The sequence below is a fragment of the Prionailurus bengalensis genome, chromosome X (assembly GCF_016509475.1).
Source record: "Prionailurus bengalensis isolate Pbe53 chromosome X, Fcat_Pben_1.1_paternal_pri, whole genome shotgun sequence".
NCBI classification, from domain to species: Eukaryota; Metazoa; Chordata; class Mammalia; order Carnivora; family Felidae; genus Prionailurus; species Prionailurus bengalensis.
Window position 1 is genome coordinate 48,373,321 of NC_057361.1, and position 24,552 is coordinate 48,397,872.

General features: G+C 40.3%; 1 protein-coding gene across 2 annotated transcripts in view; it reads right to left on the reverse strand.

Annotated features, from left to right (window-relative positions):
- ALAS2 (5'-aminolevulinate synthase 2) overlaps positions 1-23,261 on the reverse strand; it is a 27,975-nt gene extending 4,714 nt beyond the window's left edge. The window contains exons 1-10 of one of the 2 annotated variants that reach the window (XM_043571062.1): positions 23,144-23,261; positions 16,715-16,910; positions 15,943-16,065; positions 14,302-14,412; positions 11,230-11,452; positions 10,489-10,673; positions 5,928-6,107; positions 3,323-3,487; positions 2,477-2,745; positions 1,214-1,376 (exon numbers count right to left, since the gene is read on the reverse strand). In XM_043571062.1, coding sequence (XP_043426997.1) covers positions 1,214-1,376; positions 2,477-2,745; positions 3,323-3,487; positions 5,928-6,107; positions 10,489-10,673; positions 11,230-11,452; positions 14,302-14,412; positions 15,943-16,065; positions 16,715-16,910; positions 23,144-23,209 — 1,681 coding nt within the window. In that variant the 5' untranslated portion in view covers positions 23,210-23,261. The remainder of the gene's footprint in view (positions 1-1,213; positions 1,377-2,476; positions 2,746-3,322; positions 3,488-5,927; positions 6,108-10,488; positions 10,674-11,229; positions 11,453-14,301; positions 14,413-15,942; positions 16,066-16,714; positions 16,911-23,143) is intronic. The other variant, XM_043571063.1, reaches the window with a different exon arrangement.
- Positions 23,262-24,552: the final 1,291 nt, after the last annotated feature.

Consider the following 24,552-nt stretch of genomic DNA (forward strand, 5'->3'; position numbering starts at 1 on the left):
TTCCATATATATATATATATATATATATGTATTATATATATATAATGGAAATGCTAATAGCATCTCTATCCCATGAGTATCATGCAGTGTTTGGAACAGTGCTTGGGACATGTAAGTACTTAATAGATGTTGGCTAGCATATTTGGTGTTTTTAAATGAATGAATGGCACCTAACTATCTTGTCTTCCTTGAACTCTAATACTGCCTATGCTCCAGACATACAGAATGACTGTTGCCAATGTATGTCCTCTGTTTTCCTATCTCTAGGTCCTTGATCATAGGATTGCCTTATTCTGGAATGTCCTTACACTATACCACGTGTACTTCAAGGTGCAGCACAAGGACTTCCTCACCCACAAAGCCTTCCTAACTTCATGCTTCCTACTTTACCTAGCCCTACGTGATCACTCTCCCTCCAGCTCCTAGAGTGCTAGAGCTCATCATACTGGAGCGGTACTGTCTATGTCTGTCTCCTTTGCTAGACCATCACCTATCTACATGTCTTTTGCCCAACAGAGTTGGAATACACATCTGCTCTATGCCAGGCCCCATGCTAAAAACTGCATCCAATGAGAATTCAGTAAACTTTAGGTGAATTGACTAAACTGGCATCATTCAGGACACAACTCAACCTACTCGGTAGTTCTACAAGTCTTTCAACTCATTCTCTGTCTTATGTTGTCTTTGTAGCCTCATAGATTGACACTCTTCCACTTCATTCCTACTACCCTACTTTCCAGTAACATCTGCTTATTGTTCTTGATATATCTCAGGCTGCTTCCCACTATTCACCTTGCCTTTCTTCATGCTCTTCCCTTTGCTAGGAATACCACTTCCATACTCTCTTTCTTTTCTTGGTCCAATACCACTCACCTTGTAAGACTCAGCTCAGGTGTTACCTCAGTAGGAAGCCTGTCTTGAATCTCACATGTTGGGTCAGGCCCCTCCTTTCTGCTCCCACAACTCCCTGATGCACTCTTTGTTGAAATTTGATCACCCCTTAAAGTCATTGTTTGTGTCCACTATGGCTCAACTGAACTAGAGCCCTATGGGTCTATTTCTCATCCATTTATTACCATAGTAGAGGGTCTGGCACACAATAGATATTCTAGAAATAAACTTTTAAACTGAATGGCATTCATTCTCTCAACTTCTTCAGATCTTGGGGCTGAAGGCAAAGAGACTGCTATAGACACCCATATTGAGAACTTACCCACAAAGTCATCCATCATCTGAGGGCTGTGGTGGGGGGAGGGTGCCAGGCGCAGCAGCTCTTCACCTCGGGGGACAGTTGGGTAGTTGATGGCCTGCACATAGATACCATGCTTGGAGAGCAGGAGATCACAGATCTTGCTGTTCAATGCTGCATCACCCACCTGGGGTCAGGAGAAAAGCCTGTCAGTATCTGCTAACCTAATAACTAGTTCCATTAAGCAGGTGGAGGGAGCCACATCCATGAACATCACTGAATTTTTGGACAGTTTTTTTCCATAAGGGGCTTATAGTGGCAGCTCCAGAATTTCTATTAAGGAGTTTCTCAGAGGCAGCAATTAAATTTGAAGGGGTTTGGATGGAGGTGGTGCTAGGTACCTTGTCTTGATTCTGTTTGCAGAGCAAGCACACTGGTTTTACCTAGATGGCATGTTAATTTGTGGTGGTTCTGGGTAAGAAGATACCCCCTCCCTAAACTATCTCTGTGGTGCTTTCATTGGGTTAATTAAAAAAAAAACATATCAAAATAGTCTTTCTCAGTATCCCCAATATTTCCCAATATCTCCAAAAAGGAATACTGGGTTAGTCCAAGGAGCAGTGACTATTTCTTTCTCATCCATAAAACAGTCACATAAAAAATGTCCTTACCACACCCTGACATACTGACATATACAAATAGATGTTATTTAAGAAGTAGCAATTCATTTCTAAAGGCAGTAAATTCTTAAACATAGTTGGGAATCCAAAACAGCTTCTTGTCCCATGATTTTTTATTTTCTTTTTTTTTTTACTTCAATTCTTATTAAGAAATGTTTCACATCATGACTGTATTATACATACACATATACACATATACAAACCTCAAACAAATGTCTCACAAAATGATACCTTCTCTATGTTTGATGTATTCCAACATTTTCTATTCTGTTTTTTAAAAATTTTCAATGCTAGTCATAACCTACTAAACTGATTTTGTGACCAACTAATGGTCTTGATCCATAATTTCAAAAACACTGAATTATAGGTCATGGGTACCTAATATTGTGAGGGTCAGGACAGTCTAATAATAATGAGATTATAGCTAATGCAAAAAGAGGTGGTTAATCCAGAATGGCTGATAATTTTTCAAAAAGGTAACAAAGCTCCAGATAAGGAGAGTAGGAAAGCAAAGAGTTGATGAGAAGAGCGGATGTTGATTTGCTGGGTGTGGGAAGGTCCCAGAAGAGATAAGTAAGTAGGGCAATGGTCAGGGTTGGGCTCTCACCCGGATAGGGATGATGTGGCTGGGGCAGGGGATGACAGGAAGTCCCCTGTCCATTAGTAGCTGGCGCATGTGCTTGACATTTCGCTGGTGGGCTCGCCTCAGGGCTTGGCCCTCCTCTCCCTTGAGAAGCTGCACAGATTCCAGAGCTCCAGAGAGCACCATGGGAGGGAGTGAGGTGGTGAAGATGAAGCCAGCAGCATAGGAGCGTATCATGTCCACCAAGTCACTGGAGCTGGCGATGTAGCCCCCCACACAGCCAAAGGCCTTGCCTGGAGACAAGGAGAAGAAGGATATGCACAGAGACTATCATTAGTCTCTAGAGGAATAGGATCATATCCAGGTAACACAAGGATGTGCACCAGAAGCTGGAGCTCCAGACTCCTTTCTCAGGCCTCTGCTTATCTCTCTTTTCCATGACAATACAGATAACTGATAATTCTGCTGCTTTGAGATAGGACTTTCAAGGTCTGCCATATGCAGTGGCTAGATAGGCAGGAGCTGGGTGGGGACCTTTAGCTGGTTAGGCCCAAAAGTGGAACTAAAATGAAATTTGGAGCTGGAGTAGGGAAGGAATTTAGAACCACAACTCTTCATGTACTGACTTGAACCTGGCTATTTGGCCCAGCTTAGCTTTTTTTTTTTTTTTTTTTAGAAAAACCCTCCCAGACTTTATCAGCATCTCTGCAGTAGGGTGGAAGTGGAAGGAGGGAATCCAGGAGTTCCATAGCCTGAAGCTGTGAATTCTACCCAAATATCTTTTATAGCTTTGGGGAGGAGGAAGGAAAGGGCCTTACAGGGGCCTTGTTTCTGGATTATATATAAAGGCAGCCCAAGGTACTCACTCACCAAGAGTTCCAGAGACAATGTCAATCTTGTGCATAACTCCATCACGCTCCCCAATCCCAGCACCCCGGGACCCATATAGTCCTACAGCGTGAACCTCATCCACGAAGGTCAGAGCTCCGTACTGGTGGGCCACATCACACAACTCCTCAAGGGGACAGATGGCACCTGAGAAAATAGAGGTAGGAGATTACAACCCTTCCCCAGGGTTTGTGACCCATAACTACTTTGGGGTTGGAAAAGGATGAGGGTGTGTATACTCGGGACTATTTCAAACCTCTTTAAATGTGTTGAATGCTTCCACCTCATTCCCACTCAAAGGGTGTGTGTGTGTGTGTTTGTGTGTGTGTGTGTGTGTGTGTTTGCGTGCGTGTGTGTATTATCCCTAGTTTGCAATCAAAGCTTACCTCTCTACTTTTTACTTCTGACAGTATCTGTCCTCTTGTTTAAGGCATTTCCCAGCCTCATTCAATTTTTTTTCCCCTCCTACAAGTCTGTGTATTTTCACTTAGGGTTGCACTGGCCCATATGATGCCTTTGTTTTAATAAATTTAAAAAAAAGCAACTTTTTGATCTAGGTTAATGCCGTCCTGATTTCAGATCCAATTCATTCACTCAGGCAGGTGCTTTTGGAATCCCTGTCAATATCTTTATACTTCACTGGTCCTCCTTGTTTCTATCTTTCTGGATTTCTGTCATTATCTTTTTTCCATAACCATTTCCATTGTTATTTCTATGTCTCCATTTTTCTGTCTCTGCTTTTGTTTTTCTCTTTCTCTTTTTTTCTCTCCTTCCCTCCCTCCCCTTCCTCCCTAATTTAACCATCTCGCTGTTTGTGTCCCTTTCTGTCTACCTCTTTCTGCTTCAGACTTTCTCTGTAGGTTTGTGTCTCTTTCTGAGTTTCCTTGTGCCTCTATCACTTTGTCTTTTCTGTGCCTCTGTGGGATTGGGTTTCTCTCATCTATGTCAATACTGTTACCTGAGGGCACCCTCCCACAGGCACAGTCTCAGTTTATTGAATGAAAGAGAATTAGAAGTAATCTGTATGTTTCTCACTATTCATACAGATTTACCATTTTCCCACGTTATTCTAGACATCTTCTATGCTTATAATTGTTTATAAGGTCTTCAAATGGCTATGAATCTCATATATAGACTTTGTGGCCACTCTGCATATACAAGAACTCATACATTCTGTCTTTCCCCATCTGCAAAATGCTGAGATGCAGGCAGTTGGAATACAGAAGAACGTTCTTCAGGTGAAAACAGGGGTTCCAAACCAGGATTAAAGAATGTGAGCAACTCTTGGGACAATATGAGGGAAGAAAATCACAGGAAGTGGAACTTGAGATAAAGAGTAAGATGACTCAAGCATCATTTCAATGGGAGAAATTTAACCCTAGAATTGATAGTTTAAGCAGTTTCTGCCAACAAAATAAGGAGCCATTCACTTGCAAATGTAAGGAAGTTAAATGATCCCAAGATGGTTTCCACTAAAGACAATGAATTAGACTAGTTTCAGCTAGTTGTAGAACTGCAGTGGGCACAACAGTAAGTTCTTCACCTATATCAACTAAATTCTCACAGCTACTCTATTATAACCTCCATTTTACAAATAAAGCAACAGACACAGAGCAATTAAGAAATTTGCCCAAGCTATTAAGTTGTCATATTGGGATTTGAACATGAATAGTCTGGTTCCGCTATTTCAGCATCACAGTTACGTTATGCTGATGGCACTTATATAAGCTAAATCAGGTAATACTATGGACTCTCCTTTGTTTCAGTTGGAAAAACAACAAATTGAAATGAAGTGAGGGCATCTCTCTTTAATAAATCAAGAAAGTAATGCCTAAAACACATGAATTCTGCTCAAAAAGGTAGCAATAGGTAGCAATTTGAGCATTGTTTTAGTTAGGGGAAGATCAGAGGAAGAAGGGTAAAGATCATTTATTTCTACTTAGATCATAACAAATGGGATGACTTCCATTGTCTCTAATTCTTGCAACCAAATATTTTATGTTGGGGAAAACTGAGACTCAGGGAGTTTAAGAGTTACCCAATACCATAGAACCAGTAAGTGCCAGAGGTGAGGCTTGAGCCCAGGTCTGTCTCACTTGCAAACAAATTTTGATTCCAATGCTTCATACTAGACCTTGCAAAAACTTTCAGCCAATGGTTTGTAAAATTTTTCATTGCAGAAACCAGACACTTGGGTGATTGATATGCACATCATTTCTAATGGAGTATTGTGTGAAGGAATTGGAATCATTTGTACTAGGTGCAAATACTTTGGCAACAATTTACTGATCCAACCAAGACAAGTTGAGTGCTGTCTCTGAACTTCAGTTTTTTAACCTGTAAGATCAGTATAATAGCTGCCTCCATCCTTCAGCTTATACTGGCTATATGACCTTGGGCAAGTTACTTGTTTGTGTCTCAGATTCCTCATATAAATAAATAGAAATAATAATAGTACCTACCTCATAGAATTGTTGTGAAGATTAAGTGAATTAATACATGTAAAATACTATAATTTTTCTTGACATATAAAAAATTCTATATGTGTCAGCTATTATTGTCATCATGTTTTTTATGATGTACATACCATCCATGGAGTGAACGGTCTCAAAGGCCACAATTTTAGGTATCTTAGGGTTGGACTCTTTTAGAAGTTTCTTCAGGTGGTCAGGGTCATTGTGCCTGAAGACAAACTTGGCTGCTCCACTGTTGCGGATACCTTGGATCATTGAAGCATGATTGCCTGCATCTGAGTAAATCGTGCACCCTGAAGAACCAGAGTCATATTTCTTAAGCTTCTGTTCTGGTATTTCTACTTCAACCTCAGGACTGACCTGACAGGGGCAGAGAGCCAACCCTCCCTCCCTTTGAAGATCCTGCTCTGCTTCCTTCTCCTCTGGAAGTCTTTTTGACACCTCTTCCTCCCTTGAAAGGACTACCCTGCCTGAAATTTTGACCCCTATGCCCTTCTCTTCAGTCAATTCTAACCCTGATTTGGCACTATCTTGGGGTGGACAAAATTTTAATTTCCCAAGAAGCCCTAGAGTTTCTTGAGGGCAGGGTCTAAATATATAAAATCAAAATATATAAGATCAAGCCGTGGAAAGAAGTTTATCCCAGGGAATGCTTGTCGACTTGGACTGATACTAGATTCTCCCTGGTCTAAATAAAATCCCACCTCTTTCAGGTAGCATCTCTCTGCTTATTGTTACAGGGTAGATACTTAGCAGATTTTCAGTTTGAATCATAAGCTCATGGCATGTCAGAGCAGAGCAGAAGAGCTAATACTTATTCTTCTCAAACTATTTCAAAAACTAGAAAAGGAAGAAAAACTTCCAAATTCATTCTATGCATCCAGCATTACCATGATACTAAAACCAGATAAAGACTCCACTAAAACAGAGAAATACAGGCCAGTACCCCCAATGAATATATATGCAAAGATTCTCAATAAAATACCAGCAAACTGAATCCAATAATATATTTTTAAAAAGTTATTCGCTATGATCAAGTGGGATTTATTCTGGTTTGCAAGGGTGGTTTGATATTTGCAAATCAATCAATGTGATACACCACATCAATAAAAGAAAAAATAAAGATCATATGATCATTTCAATAGATGCAGAAAAAGCATTTGACAAAGTACAACATCCACTGATGATAGAAACCCTGAACAAAGTAGGTTTATAGGGAACATATCTCAACATAATAAAGGCCACATATGAATAAACCACAGCCAATATCATCCTCAGTGAGGAAAAACTGAGAGTTTTCCTGTATGGTCAGGAACAAGACAGGGATGTACACTCTTACCACTCTTATTCAATATAGTACTAGAAGTCCAGGTCACAACAACCAGACAACAAAAAGAAATTAAAGGAATCCAAATGAGTAAGGAAGAAGTAAAACTTTCACTATTTGCAGATGACATAGTACTCTATATAGAAAACTGGAAAGACTCTGCCAAAAAACTGCTTAGAACTGATAAATGAATTCAGTAAAGTCGCAGGATACAAAATCAACATACAGAAATCTGTTGCATTTCTATACACCAATAATGAAGCAGCAGAAAGAGAAATTAAGGAATCAATCCTATTTATAATTGCACCAGAAACAATAAGACACCTAGGAATAAACCTAACCAAAGAGGTGAAAGACCTGTACTCTGAAAAGTTTAGAAAACTGATGAAAGAAATTGAAGAGGACACAAAGAAATGGAAAGACATTCCATGCTCATGGATGGGAAAACCAAATATTGTTTAAATGTCTATACTACCCAAAACAATCTACACATTTAATGCAATCCTTATCAAAATACCACCAGCATTTTTCACAGAGCTAGAACAAACAATTCTAAAATTTGTATGGAACCACAAAAGACCACAAATAGCTAAAGCAACCTTGAACATGAAAAGCAGGGGCACCTGGGTGGCTCAGTCGGTTGAGTGTCCAACTTCAGCTCAGGTCATGATCTCATGGTCTGTGAGTTTGAGCCCCACATCAGGCTCACTGCTGTCAGCACAGAGCCCATTCCAGATCCTCTGTCCCCCCCTCTCTGTCCCTCCCTTGCTCATGCTCTCTCTCTCTCAAAAATGAATAAACACATTTTAAAAAAAGAAAAGAAAAGGTGAAGGTATCACAATTCTGGACTTTAAGTTATATTGCAAAGCTATAGTGATCAAAACAGTATGGTACTGGCACAAAAACAGACACATACATCAATGGAACAAAATAGAAAACCCAGATATGATTCTGCAATTGTTTGTCAATTAATTTTCAACAAAACATGATAGAATATCCAATGGGAAAAAGACAGTCTCTTCAAGAAATGGTGTTGAGAAAACTGGACAGCAACATGCAAAACAATGAAAGTAGACCACTTTCTTACACCATACCCAAAAATAAATTTAAAATGGATTAAAGACGTAAATGTGAGAGGAAAAATCCCAGAGGAAAACACAGGCAGTAACGTCTTTGACCTTGGGTGTAGATTCTTACTAGATATGTTTCCCGAGGCAATGGAAACAAAAGCAAAAATAAACTATTGGGACTTCAGAATAAAAAGTTTATGCACAGGGAAGGAAACAATCAACAAAACTAAAAGATATCAGATATTTTTGTATCTTTCTGTCTCTGGTACTTAGTATAAGGCTAAGTACACAGTAGATGTTGAGTAAACATTTCTTGAATGAACAGATGGACACATTACTTAATTATAAGTGAGTAAATAAATATGTTACTGAATGAAAGAGTGAGAGGAGCGGTATCAAAAGATGAGGCTGAAGAGGTAGAATGAAGCTAGATTATTGAGGACTTTAGAAGCCATGATAAAAAGTTTGGGTTTGGTCCTAAGTACAATAAGGATATACTACAGGGTTTTTGGCAGAAGGGTAATGAAGATAAGTTTGCATTAAAAAAAATATTATTCTGACTACCATGAAGAAAAGAATACAGGAGGGCAAAAGTGAATTAAGAAAATGATTTTGGTTTAGGCTAGGATGGTGGCAGTAGAAATGGAAAGACGTTTAATTCTAATGATTGAAGAGGAGGTTCACTGAAAAAAATCCCAAAGAGGTTGGATTTGGTTGGGGTTATGTGTGATCTCACAAAAGTTTCTGAGACGTAGTGGGGATGTTTACAGTGTGCTGAAGAATCAACAGAAGTAAGATAGTAGATAGCCAGTGTGGAGACTTCTCTCAAGCAGTTTGTCTGTTATAGGGAGGATAGAGATAGGGCAGTAGCTAGAGACTGATGAGAGGACATTTTTTTTTAATTTTTTTTTCAACGTTTATTTATTTTTGGGGTGACAGAGAGAGACAGAGCGTGAACGGGGGAGGGGCAGAGAGAGAGGGAGACACAGAATCGGAAACAGGCTCCAGGCTCTGAGCTGTCAGCCCAGAGCCTGACGCGGGGCTCGAACTCACGGACCACGAGATCGTGACCTGGCTGAAGTCGGACGCTTAACCGACTGCGCCACCCAGGCGCCCCGAGAGGACATTTTTTTAGATGAAAGAGACATTAGTGTGTTTAAAGAGGAGAGGCTGAAGACACAAGGAGAGAGGGAAGTGATAGATCAAGGTTCCTAAGGAGGCAGAGGAGAAAGAGACAGAGCACCAGCAAAAAGGATTAGTCAACAAGAAAAAGGGCACCTCTTTCATTGTGACAGGAGAGAAAAAGTGAGAGGACATGTGGGGATGTTTGAGTTTGTAGGTAGTTTTTGTCAAGGAGTTGAGGACATTGCTACCTAGGGTCTTCTATTTTCAGGGAGGAAGGAGGTGAAGTCACTTGCTATGGGTGAAGGTGAGGTGGAAGTGTGGGAAGGCTGAGAAGAATGGGGGATTTGCAAAACTGCTTTGGAGACTTGGAGGGCTGACCATAGAAACAGAATTGCCAGACATCATACAGGTCCTGGTAAAGGTTGGGTACCATGAATTTTTAGTGGCTCCCATCTGAGAAATTATATACACCTAGGATTGACATGGAAAAGGTGGAGAGTTATAGTCATCTGTGATTGGAGCTGTGATAGAATGACAGGCATATGAGTTGAGGACATTATTAACTAGAGAGTGGGAGATTGGGAAGATTAGGTCCAGATGGGATCCACTGGGATTGGCTTTAGGCAGAAGAGATGTGCCTTCAAATTGTAAAAGAAAAGAATGAAAGAAGGGCAGATGAAAAATTAGATGTTTGTAGGTTTGGTGGCTGCAAGTTAAAAGAATTTCTGTCTGGTGGCTTCTTTTTTTTGTGATGTGAGATGTGAGGCTATTTGCTAAGAGTGAAAGAAAAGATAGTCACAGGTTTTAAAAGAGAAGAAAGTTTGGAAAAAGCTAGTATGGAGACATAATAGGACTGTTTATGAGTGTTAAGAGCCCAGTTGAGTTGTGAGGTGATACATTTATGGTGTCAACCATCTGTGAGTTTGGGCACTACTATCACTACTACTCTGTAGTAGTCTTCAGCTTAAGTGCAGAAGGGGAGAAATGAGAAGGATATAGTCATCCAGCTCTGAGGATACACAAAGTGGGTAAGAAGAAAGGGCAATGGGAGGAAATGAACTCATAATAGATGGAAAAAGTGATGAAGGCAGTGAGGCTGCATGCTGTACTGCAGGATACCAACAATAAGCAGAACTCAGGCCCCAGGCTTACCTGGCAGGATCTTTGCCAGGGTGAATAGAGTAGAGTCATTGGCCACAAAGCAGGAAGAGAAGAGTAGGGCTGCGTCTTTTTGGTGCAGCTCAGCCAGCTCCTGCTCCAGCTCCACATGAAACTTACTGGTACCTGAGATATTGCGAGTACCACCAGCTCCAGCTCCATGACGCTGCAGGGTCTCCCTGGCGAGGAGAAAACAGGGTAGACAAGGAGAGGGGGAAAGAAACCCTTGTCAGGCACTGAGGAACTGAGCAGGTTTCTCTTCATTGAGGACAGTGTTGAATTAGTGATCCTTATGAGCTATGTCCTATGTAATCAAGTTGAGGGCAAGATGGAGAAAATGATGACACCTGGGTCCTCCTTCTCAGGCTGATGGCATTCAGGGATGGAGGGAGAAGCTAGGTTGAATGTAAACAGCTTGGAAGACCTTCTAGAGGAGGTCACATACTATCTCTGGCAATACTCATTCTGTAACCAAAGTAAGAGCTCATGGAAAGTGGGACTTGCTTGGCCTTTCATCTTCTCATAAAACTGGACAATTAGGACTTTGAAAATCATGGTTTGTTGATTGACATTGTTCATATCTGAGGATTAGATATGCTGGAAGACCATGAACAAAAGGGTTGGTAGGTAGAACCCAGGTTTCCACTGCTAGCTCTGCCTTTCCCATGTGTGGCTTTGATTCTTCTCTGTATTCCCTGTGTTCCCACAGCTCATGGCCCAGATCTTACTACTCACTGTGTAGCTTGCAAAACCCGAGGGTGTCGGCTCATGCCTAGATAATCATTACTGCACCAGACAGACACATCCTTTGAGGCCACAGAGGCCTCAGAAAAGTGTTGGGCAAAGGGGTATGCATCAGCCCAGCGGTTTACAGTCTTGAACACACGGTAGGTGTGGTCCTGTTTCTTCTCCATGATCTTGTGCCTGAAAAACTGGTCATAATCAAAAACATCGTTCCCTGCAGAAGTAGAGATGGAGATGAAAATAATTCATTTTAAATTACTTCCTGATTAGTCCATATTTCATTGGCACTGTTGATTTTGAGTTCTCCAGTTCTCTATTTATTCATTTATTTGATAAGTCATGAACTTACTGAACCACAGTAACTCTCCACTATTTCATTCAACTATCCCTTTGCTTTCTCACTTGCTTATTCACTCAAGTAATTTATTCATACATCACTTGGGCTGCCTACCCCTGGCATGGCCTCCTCTCTTTTTCTAAGGTTAGCCTTCTTACTGAAATCACTACTTCTAGCTTCAGTAAAAAGAGTTTCGACAGATCTGGTCTCTAGTCATTTCTCTGCCACTTCCTAGTTATGTGACCTTGGGCAAGTCATAAATCCTCTCTTAGTTTTAATATCCTCATCTGTAGAATGGGGCTAATATCTTCTTGCAGAATTGTGAGCATTTGATGACAAACAGAATGTAATACACCCAAACTAATGTCTGGTACATAGTAATGTTATTGCAATGATAGTAGTAGTAGTAGTCATAGTAATAGTAATAGCCAATGTTTAATTATATTATTACAACCAGTATTTAACAAGTGCTCATTACATGTAATGCCTTCTCTTAGGGATGTTATAAATATTATTTCATGTATTCCTCACAACCGGTTATTTTTTAAAATTTTTTAATGTTTATTTTTGAGAGAGAGAGAGAGTCAGAGTGCAAGTGGGGGAGGAGCAGAGAGAGAGGGAGACACAGAATCTGGAGCATGATCCAGGCTCTGAGCTGTCAGCAGAGTCCAATGTGAGACTCAAACTCAGGAACTGTGAGATCCTAACCTGAGCCACAGTCAGATGCTTAACTGACTGAGCCACCCAGGTGCCCCTGGAGAGTTTTATTAGTATATTCATTTTACAGATGAGAAAATGGAGACATAGACAGTTTAGGTAACTTGACCAAGATTTTGCAGCAAGTAAGTGACCTACAAGTAAGTGACCTAGAGTTTATTTTTTAAACTGCTACTAGTACAAAATGGAGCAATACTATTTTCAGGATAAAGTGCCATAATGTATGCCAAAAGATTTGTTAAACTCTAGAACTCTATACATGAGACAGAAATCATGATTGTTGCAAATGACAACTTACATGGTAGGGATGTAAGTTGGTAACATCTTTGCTATAGGGATGTTTAGAAATATGTATCAAGAGTTTTTAAAATGCAAATGCTGACATACTTAGAGAAATATTTGCAGCATTTTTAACAGAAAAATGATTGACATCAAGAACTTATTTTTTAATTATTATTTTTTAAAAATTTATTTATTTATTGTGAGAGAGGGGGAGGGGCAGAGAGAGAGAGGGGGAGAGAATCCCAAGCAGACTCTGAGCTGTCAGTGCAGAGCCTGATGTGGGGCTCAGTCCCACAAACTGGGGGATCATGACCTGAGCTGAAATTAAGAATCCCACATTTAACAAAATGAGCAACCCAGGTGTACCCAGAACTTATTTTTTAATAATTCTGAAAAATAACTATGAAAATTTTTCACACCAGTAGAAAAATGGGCAAAGAATATAAATAGAAAATTCAATAAATGTGGAAGAGGATGCTTAATCAAGGAAAATCAAACTGCAAAATCAAATTTTTACCCATGTTGATAATGATTTAAAAGTTTGATAATATCAAGTGCTGGAGAGGGTGTGAGAATATGGATACTCTCTTTGATAACTGGTACACCCCTTTGGAGCACTAATTGACAATATTTATTAATACTGAAATTGTACACAACCTTACACCCTAAGAATTTTCACCTCTTAATGTTATCCTAGAGAAAAAAACTTACCTATGTGCATGAGGAGTATATTCAACGTTGCTTGTTACATCACTGTTTGTAATAGGAAAAACTAAAAACAACTCAATAGGGGAATAGCTAAATAACCTCTAGTATATCCATACTGGGTCTAAGATAATACTATATATTATCATTGAGTACATTTATATGTACATAAAACCAACATACAATATAAACCAGAAGAAAATTTGAAAAATTGAATGAAAAATTGAATAACCTGAATAATAAATGCTTGATTAACTTAATTGATGGTATATCCATGCTACAGAAGACATTTCAACCATTAATAATTATTATGCAGCTCTATGCTTAGGGACATGAAATGATGCCCATGACATATTGTTAGGTAAACAAAGCAAGATAACAAAACTGATAGAATAAAATCCCATTCCTAATAAAAAACATGCATATGGAGGGAAGCATAGGAGGTGTGTGGTGTGTGTGTGTGTGTGTGTGGTCAGTCATGGGAAGATATCTGGAAGAAAATATAACAAAAAGGTAATCGTGAATGGTGGAGCTCTGAGTGATTTAAATTTCCCTCTTTATATTTTCCTGTATCTGTTGAAAAATACAATGATTCATATTCCTTTTATATTAGAAAAAGGCCAAATTGCATTATGAAAAATTAATATAAACACTATAAAAACATACAAGAAAGGGAAAAGAAAAGGCTCTCAGTAAAGGATGAGTTTTTGAGGGAAGCAAAGAGAAGAAATATAGGAGTAAACCTAGTATTTAAAGAGCCTTGAAAACAGCTAGAAACATTTCCATAAACCTAATTTTATTTCTTCCTCATGATAACCTGTTGAGGCAGGTATTAAAATCTCACTAAAGGGAAGTGACTTACTTGCCAAACCACAAATATCCAGCAAGTGCCAGCATTAAAATTTAAACCTAGACTCCCTTTGGTTCCAAAGCACTTACTGACATTTCCTCTATCATTTCAGAGGCCTCTTCAGCACTTCTTCCACATTCCTACCTCTCTATATCCACCTCATCAAACTCACCAACCATGTTGTTCTGAACCAGGTGTGTGACCTTTTCTGAAATTAGCTCTGGCTCCGGAAGACTGGACAATGGATTTCTTAGGCTGGTTGAGGCCAGGGAGCTGTGCAGGTCTGACAGAGAGTGTGGGATTCATTGGCCATGAAGAGAGGGGAGAAAAAAGAAAGCATGTGCTGTCCTTTTAAAACTCAATACAACATGAAAATTCAAGTTTATGAAGTAGAGAAGCCTGCAGAGAGAAGAAATATTCTGTAAAGGGAGCCCCTACTCATCTCCTTAAGTGGAAACCTGTGTCAGGACACCTTCTATAAGGTGTTATATTTTCCTCATTAGAATTTTCCCTTGGGTTAAGTAACTGGGGCTGCCACCCTGCATCTTGCAGTTGGGAGGTATATGCAGGACAGTGTACCATACTCTTCTTTTCTGAATGTCATTAAAATTCAATTTTGAAAGTTTTACCTTTAATATCCCAAAAGGGCCTATGAAAAATATCAACACTGTGATCATCTTTCAAATGTGATTATCTTGAATAGTCTGTGTGGGGAATAAGCTTAGGAATTCCCTGAGCCTGCACTAATGGGTTAACAAGGCATAAAGAATTATAAAGCCATAGGATGCTCACACTCAAGTTTGGATAAACAAGATTAGGTAAACAGGTATAGAGAGGGCGGGGCAAAAGCCCCAATACAAAGGTAGGTGAGGTAAGTAAGATTAGGTATTCAGGGCGGATACACCCCCCAAAAAAGCTGCTTTCACAGGAAGGAAGGACCAATTTATGTAAACAGGCAAATAGGGCTATAGACCGCTACTGGGTGAAGTTGCCCAGAGGAGAGCTAATAAGCAAAAGAAAGGTGCCTTGTTAACCCTGAGGTAGCATGCTTTATCTGTCTTATCCCCTAGGCTAGCTAAGGTAGACAGACACAGTCTGCCATTAACAACCATCTGCCTGGCACCAGGATTTTGTTTTATATTGACCCAAACCCCTAATACTGTATTATCTTTAAACCCCTCTTTCCTTCATGCCCATAAGTTAATGTTCACAGACTTACTGTCTCTTTGTGCATGTCCATCACTATGTTTGTAAGCCTTCTGATCCTAATAAAAATGGAACAAGGGCCCTTAATTGGGGCTCTTGTCTCCTCCTGGACCTTAGCCATCTCTCACATTTTAATCCTGCATCTCACTTTCTTGCTGGACAAAAAAGAACTTTAGACCCAGAGTATACGACAAGTCTGCACCAATTAAGTTGACCTGGGCTTCATGCCCTTCTGAAAGATGTATCTGCTTCTAGCACTTATTCTTTCATGCAAATCCAGATTGTCATAGAGTGGTATTGCTTAAATGTGGGAACCCAAACTGTTGGGATCCATTTAGCCACTTGGGATAGAGGAGGAAGAACTCTAGAGGGCTATTTTAGACTAATAGCTAAAAGTTACAAGAGCCTATGCACATATGTGTGTTGGGGAGGGTACATTTCAGTACACTGTCTAAGCTATTGCCTACCAGGGTACCTTTGGAAAAGACTGGACTTCCCATCATGGGATGTGTACTAGCTGACCTTGAATTAGCCTAGCTGAGGACTGTGATGAAGTGAGTTCAAGCATTAGGAGTAGAAGCTGGATGAGGTGGCACTTGACTCCAACCTGTCTTGAAAGTCTTTACATCCTCCTGGACTTCTGGAGCTGCCTTCTGCACAATCTTGCTCTTCCCATCCTGGAGTTCTGACAGCATAAAGGGACAGTGGCTCTTGGCCCAAGATGGAGAGTCTATGCAAAGGCAAGAGAGTAAGTAGCAATGCATTTCCAACCATACGTTTAACAATGATTACTGAAACCTACTATATCCCAAAGCTCTATCTCAGGCTATGATAGAGATACAGAAATAGATAAGTCTTGGTCCCTGTGCTAAAGGAGCTTCTAGGCTGGCATAAATGGCATACACTGAAGACACATTATGAACAGTGCTGGAATGAGAGGGAGGACATGGGCTATGAAAGTCTAAAAGAGGGAGTGGACATGACCCAGAATTGGAATTGGACAGGCTGGAAGTATAAACAAGGCTCACAGAGGAGATAGATGATGCTCAAGTAAAGTGTCACATGAGAAGTATGAGATACATGGGTGAGCGTCATTTGACAGGAGTAAAGACTCAGAAGCTTGAGACCATAGAATTGATCCAGGTAATTTTAAGTAGTTTCAGCAAGACTGGATTATATAGAGTGTGAGAGGATGGGAGTGAGACTCTCGTGAGAAATATTGGCAGAAGTCAGACCCCAGGTGAATTTGGGGATTAACTTATTTGCCTCGACACTTTTCATATGAACTTTCCCATTTGTTAGGTAATGATGGCCAGTATGACTTGGCACTTTGTCTCCAGGACTCAAACATTCTCTCCAATTTGCCATAAACTTCTTACCTCTTCCAGCCTTGGTTGCCTTAAGGTGGATTTGAGAACTAGTTTGTCCTTGGGTGGTCAGGATAGGACAGCGTCCAATACCAAACAGGAACTGGTGAGTCTTTATCATCTTGCCCAGGAGGCCTATGTGGCCCCGGGAAAACACCGGACAGCACTGTAGCAACATGACTGCTGCTACCATACTGAGCCCGAAGTCCTGCAGAAGATGTGGAAGAGATGAGAGTCCACCATGAAGGCCTGGCCAAAAGCCAAGGGTCATTCCTGTGTTTGATCCTTCCCACCCAGTGCATGCTGCCCTCCCAAGAGATGTACTTATCATCCTTCCATGGCAAGAACTTTTCCCAATGTAAAAATGTACCAATAGAGCATCAGGGAGGAATAAATAAGACAATGACCATTAGACAAAGTGATAAAGGAAAGTTCCAGCTGAAGGTCAGGAAGCCTGAATTCTGATTCAGACTGCCACTGACCCCTTCTGTGATGGTGAGGAGTACTAAAGTGTGATTGTGTGTGGCAGGATGAGAGCTTACAACTTACCAACTCTTTGATAACACTTAAGGCTAAAAATCTTTCTAAGAATATGAGCCTCAGCCAAGTTAATATTCAGCCTGCTAATGCAGACAGATGCCATTGGCCAGGGCTCCTGGGGTTTGGCTTAGAGTGTTTCCTGAGCAGGCCCAGCCACCAAGGGAAAAGGAGTTTGAGACCACAGGTACCAGCTTAAGTAGATTCAGGGAAATAGGACAAAAAGGCGGGCTTTAGGCTCTACAGGCCATGTGCCACTAGACTGGTATTTTGCTTTCTTTGAACTTGCAACTGGATTTTAGAAAAGGACAGTTAGAGAAGGAGATGAAAACAAGACCCAAAGGGTCTGGGAAACAAGTCTATGGGATAATGTAAGAGGCAGAGGCTATGATAGAGAAGAGAAGGGACAGAATGAAGATCAGAAAAAAGAAACCAAATACTTATAGTAGGCATTCAATAACTATTTGATGAATTTAAGAGTAAGTTAATGAATGAACAGGGACTCAAGAGGAATAAAGAAAAGAAGAGCAGGTGAAAGAAGAGTCAGGAGAAAAGAGAAATTGGGAAAGATAAAAATAGGAAAGTAAGAGAGAACAAAGGTACAGTGATAGTGGTGAAGTTAGAAGACAGAAATTGTGGGGCACCTGGGTGGCTCAGTGGGTTGAGCGTCCAACTTCGGCTCGGGTCATGATCTCACAGCTTGTGAGTTCGAGCCCCACATTGGGCTCTGCACTGATGGCTTGGAACCTGGAGCCTGCTTCGGATTCTGTGTCTCCCTCTCTCTCGGCCCCTCCCCCACTCGTTCCATGTCTCTCTCTGTCCCTCAAAAATAAATAAACATTTAAAAATTTTAAAAAAAGAAGACAGAAATTGTGGGGAAGAAAGAGATCAACAACATAGGGAAAAGGGATAGGGTAGTTATATGAACAGGGAGAGGAGGACTTATCCAGAAAAAAAAAAAAAACAGAAAAAATGATGATGGGAAATACAAAAGGATAAGCAAAGAGACTTAGATGAGAGAGAGAGAGAGAGAGAGAGAGAGAGAGATTGAGTGACAGAGCAGAGGTATAGGCAGAGACAGACAGAGGGATATAAAATGGACATGAGGAGAGATGGAAGTAACTACAGAAACTACAAAGACTAAAAAAACTGAGAGCAGGAGAGGAGAGAATACAGTAGGAGCAGAGAGTCAGCAGGGTTCAAAGATAAAGGAGAAATGCTTCCAGAGAGAGTAGGGGTGAGGGAGAGAAACACAGAAGAGTTACAGGAAGATGAAATCAACCCCACTGAGGGAGATGAGAGAGAGGCTGAGCAAGAGAGAAAGGAGTAGAGACTAGATCAAAGAATACAGATGGCGAGGTGGTTAAGGTGGGTTTAGGATTAAGATGAGGGAGGGGTAAGAGATACAAAAGAGAAAGACAATGAACATGAAAGGAGAAATAGATTAAAAGGAAAAGGGCAAACTGGAGGTCCAATGTCATCCAGTGAGACAAAATATGGGACAGGACAATAGGAGAGATATGGGGGAATGTGGAAAGACTAAGGCCCTGGCACCACCAGAAGAGATACTGAGTAGAATGTAGCAGGACCTCCAGTATACAGAACTTTATATTGGAAGGCAAAAATGAACAGGAGGAACTCATGGCCCTGTCCTCATACTGCAACCTCCTTCATATCTTACAGAGTATCATCCTTCCCCCCCTAATTCACAAAGCAATCTCTTCCCCTTGTTTATCCAAGAATATTCTCTCTACAATATTCACAGGCTGTCACGGGAACATAGGTCAGTATGTGGGGCAGGGACTATGGGCCCTGAAATTGGGAAAGGCCAAGGTAGTGAAAAAACTAAATGAAACTCATGTTAAGCCTTTAGAACAATGCCTAGCACACAGTAAGTTTTCAATAAATGTTAGCTTTCCCTACTTCAATTTCAGCTTCCCAACTCCCTGTTGGATGTTCTTGGAAAGCCACTTCCCCTCTCTGGTTCATAGCTTTCATCAGCTGTCAAATGTAAGGCATTTATGGCTAGTTCATGAGGTAGGTAATGAATTGGATCTAATGCCTACCTCATATGTAGAGATATGAGTCCCCCTTTTCCCTGCCTGCCTGCAAAGGCCAAAGCACTTAGGGCTGAGTCTGCAGACCACAGATAAAGCTCCCAGTATTTATCACCATTGGGGTCTGACCACTCCCTAAGTTGAGACCAGGGTGTGGGAGAGGAGGGGAACTCCTTTTTAGAATCATTTCTGACCATCTGGCTGGGGCTAACTCTGGCTAAATTTGGTAAGGATGGGTGGATGGTCCAGGGAAAGGCAGGCAAAGAAAATGGCCAGGTTCCAGGCTCTTGAAAACTCCTTTTCCCAACATCGACACTGACAACAATAATGACAACAACATTGGGGTATGTAATGGGAAGAAAATCCCCCAAGATTGGAAGAAGGGTCCTGTCCTACCTTGGAATAATGGTGGATTATGGTTTACTCCCACCCCGTGTATAAAAATGAAAGAAAACATATTGTATCTGTCTTTCCCTGTATGACTTATTTCACTTAGCATAACACTCTCCAGTTCCTTCCACATTGCTACAAAAGGCCATATTTCATTCTTTTTCATTGTCAAGTAGTATTCCATTGTATATATAAACCACAATTTCTTTATCCATTCATCAGTTGATGGACATTCAGGGTCTTTCCATACTTTGGCCATTGTTGAAAGCGCTTCTATAAACATTGGGGTATAAACAAGTGCCCCTATGCATCAGCACTCCTGTATCCCTTGGGTAAATTCCTAGCAGTGATATTGCTGGGTCATGTGGTAGATCTATTTTTAATTTTATGAGGAACCTCCACGCTGTTTTCCAGAGTGGCTGCACCATTTACATTCCCACCAACAGTGCAAGAGGGTTCCCCTTTCTCCACATCCTCTCCAGCATATATAGTCTCCTGATTTGTTCATTTTAGCCACTCTGACTGTCATGAGGTGGTATCTCAGTGTGGTTTTGATTTGTATTTCCCTGATGAGGAGTGATGTTGAGCATCTTTTCATGTGCGTATTGGCCATCTGGATGTCTTCTTTAGAGAAGTGATGAATGGATAAAGAAGATGTGGTTTATATATACAATGGAATACTACTTGGCAATGAGAAAGAATGAAATATGGCCTTTTGTAGCAACATGGATGGAACTGGAGAGTGTTATGCTAAGTGAAATAAGTCATACAGAGAAAGACAGATACCATATATTTTCACTCTTATGTGTATCCTGAGAAACTTAACAGAGGACCATGGGGGAGGGGAGGAAAAAAAGTTAGAGAGGGAGGGAGCCAAACCATAAGAAACTATTAAAAACAGAATAAACTGAGGGTTGATGGGGGGTGAAAGGGAGGGAAAAGTGGGTGATGGGCATTGAGGAGGGCACCTGTTGGGATGAGCACTGGGTGTTGTATGGAAACCAATTTGACTATAAGTTTCATATTAAAAAAATAAAAATAAAAATGAAAGAAATTCAATACACTCATCATCTCTAAGGGACTTTTGACAATGATATTCTGAGTGACCTGGGAAAATACAGACTACTTCTTTGAATTTGTTGAATTATCAAGTTCTTTCAAGCTTCAATTCAAATTTCTCTGTTCTGATACTCCTTTCCTCAAGTTTGTCCAGCCTCACTCTGCCTGCCCATCTTTATGACCCATAATCTTATAGTCTAGTTACCTTCAGCTCTGTTTCCATTCCATTTCACTATCTATCATGGGACTGTAGTGTGTAAAATTAAATCAAGAAAGTATTTTAGGCAATTTAGGGTATTAAGAGCACAGCTTTGGGAGCCAGACATTTTTGAATCCTGGCTGTACCGCTCACTAGCTCTGAGACCTTAGAAAAGTTATGTCTCTTCTCTATATCTTATATCTGTAAAATGTAGATAATAACAAAGACAATTTACTTCACAGGGATGTTGTGAAGTTTTGGCAAAATAATCTGTACAAAGTATATAAAACAGTACCTATTTTAAATACTGAAAAATATGTTAGCTATTATTTTTATTTTCTATACTTTCTATGTAGAGAAAGTGAAGGTACATCCAAGTAAAGTCACATCATGAATACACTAGACTAGTTCACAAAAATTGATTCTTGCCTCAATTCTGATTTTTGTCCTTATCCTATTACAACATACTGTGTGAACTTGGGCTCTGTACTTTTCTTCTCTGGGCCTCAATTTCTCCATAGACATTGGACTAGATAACTTCATAGATTTCATCTGGTCCTAATAGTGAAACACTGTTGTAAATGCTTCACATGCACTGACTTATTTAATTCTAACAACAACACTGTGAGGTAGACACTAATATCAATTTTATTTCAAACCTGAGGAAACTGAAGCCCCCAAATATTAAGTAACCTATCCAGGTGACCAAGCTAGTTAGTAGGAGAGGCACGATTCAAACCTAGGTCATCTGGCTCCAGAGACTGATACCTTAACCATTATGGATCTATGATTCAAATATTACTACATATTTTCTTGACTGAAAGACTGACTCTAGACATCAATCCCCTCTGCTGCACTAACAGGCCCCTTTCTGGGACATATGATTTTGGACTTTGACAAATGCCTTTACGAAAGGAACAGATTTCTAATTGTAGTGGAATTTCAGGCACCGGTGAGCATTCATTCATTCATTTCATTTAACTATGCACCCATTGTGTGATAATCCTTGCCAAGGATCTTCTTAAAACAATGCTTTTAACAAAAGGTATAATGGCCACGTGACATATTATTACTTGAAGGTGTTCCCTGCACCTTAAAATCCCCTTTCATGTCAGAACCAATCTTTAGTCCCAGAGATCAGAAGGGCCAAGCACAACTCTATCCCAGAAGAGAGCCAGAAACCACTCATTGCCACATTACTTGCTATTTCCCCTTTGTGGCCTGCTTTGCAAGAATCAGTTAAGTTTGGAGGAGATGTGATCACTTCTCTTCAGGAATTGGAAGCATCAGGCCTTACTTCCCCTCCTAGTATCCTCCCACCATCATGGAAGAATCATAGAGAATTTTAGATACTTGGAATCATAGAACCAGAAATTTTTAGAAACAAAAATTTAGAAGACCACAAAATCAAAATCAGAAGAGGTTGTGGAAGTCATAAGACAAGCCCTGTTTTCAGAGAGTGAATGACTTGTCTAGGGTCTCACAGTGAATTGGGGTGAGAATACAAATCTATTGACTTTCAGCATAGGGCCCTTATAGTGACACAACATTCCTCTTCCACCTTCTCCCCTTTATGCTAATTATTCAATTCTCAGTTCCTTCAAATCTCTCTCTACCCAATTCATCCTTCCCATCATCCCCACATTCCCTCAATTTTCTCTCCCTACCTCTGGCCATCTAGGCACTGACCCGTCGAGCTCTGCCATCATCTGAGCAGAGAGAAAGAGTCAAAGTGAAGGAGAAATGGAGAATTGTTGGAATAAATATCAAGACCTTTTTCTGGGAAACAGAGAAGAAAAGGAATATAGATACAGACAGAGATTGAGAGATACAGAGTATAAAAAAGAGAAAAAAAAAGATTGGGAGAAGAATATACAGACAGAAATCAGACAAAGGAAAATTAAGAGAAAGCTAGAGTGTCAGAATTGAAGTGAATGATCTTAAATACCAACAAAGGAGGGGAAACAAGGGAGGAAAAGACCAAAGAAAGCCAAAAAATATATAAAGAGAAAAAAAGAGAAAGAAGAGAAGGGGATAAAGAAAAGAAAGAGAAAAAAGAAAAAGAGAGAAAAGTGAGAGAGAAAATGACAGATTCTAAGGAACAAAGTTAGATCTAGTGAGGCCAGAGAGTCAGCGTATGCAGCCTTGAGGTGGGCAGAAGACCAGAAAGAGTGCACCCAGGCTGAAAGCAACTCTTACCTGTTGCCCTGCACTGAGGACGAACGAACGAACGACGGGTGGGTGCTGTGAGTCAGGACCTGGCATTTATCCCTCCCCGCTTGGCTCAGCTCCACCCTTCTCTCCTGCTGGCCAGGCTATCCATTGGCCCCAAGGGTATCTAAGGCTTTTGCTAGAGATAAAACCCAGTGTAGTCCCCTATCACCCAACCCCATCACTTAGCACTACCTCTCTCCTATTTTCTTTCTCTTCCTCCTCTGGAATAGTTAAATGAGCCTGCTGGGTTTTGGAATTAGATAATCAATATGTAGCTATAGCACCTTGAGCAAAATCACCTCTCTGACCCTTGGTTTCCCTCAACTATAAAAGGAGGATGATAAAACTCAGAAGCAACTGTAGCACAAGTGGGAATGGCCTCAGCTTTCACAGACTACATCCAGGTCGTTGTAACAATTTAATAACATCATCTACAGAAAACTTTGCACACTGACTGGTTAAAAAAAAAAAATAGCAGCTAGGGGCTCCTGGGTGGCTCAGTCGGTTAAGCCTCCGACTTCAGCTCAGGTCATGATCTCACAGTCTGTGAGTTTGAGCCCCATGTCAGGCTCTGTGCTGACAGCTCAGAGCCTGGAGTCTGCTTCAGATTGTGTCTCCTTCTCTCTCTGCCCCTCCCCTGCTCAATGTCTGTCTCTCTCTGTCTCAAAAATAAATAAAAACATTTTTAAAAATTTTTAAAAAATTAAAAAAAATAGCAGCTAATGTTGATTGAGTGATTACTATGTACCAGAACTGTCATTAACTGCTTTACAGGGATTAATTTAGCACATCCCAATAAGGTGCTATTATCCCCATGTTACAGATGAAGAAACTGAGGATCAGAGAGGTGAGGTAACTATTTGATAATTACCTGGCTAGTAAGTACAGAGGCCCACTATGAACTCTGGCAGTCTGTTCCAGAACTCACACTCTTTGGAACTCACATTCTTTAAGAACTATGCTCCCTTTCATTATATACAGTTAAAAATGTGAATTTCTCTATCTTCTCCTTTCTATTACCTTTTCCTTTTCCCCTTTTAATTTTTATTCTCCTCTTCTCACTATGTTCCCCTTTCCTTCTCAATTCTAGGGCAGCTGGACTATGTCATAATCAAGCAATTTCATCTGTGGAGCAGAATATCATCATTAGTATTATATTTACATATTATTTTTACATATTACAACATTATATTTACATAAATGGGATCATACTCTACATATTGATCTGCAGTTTTCTTTTTTGCCATTTGACCATACGCCAATACACTATGTAGATATTTCTGCATAAATTCTTTCTGTTATATATTCCAGAATCTGAAAATTACCATAAGTTATTTATTTATTTTAATTTATTATTAAAGTATAGATGACATAGTTTATATTAGTTTCAGGTG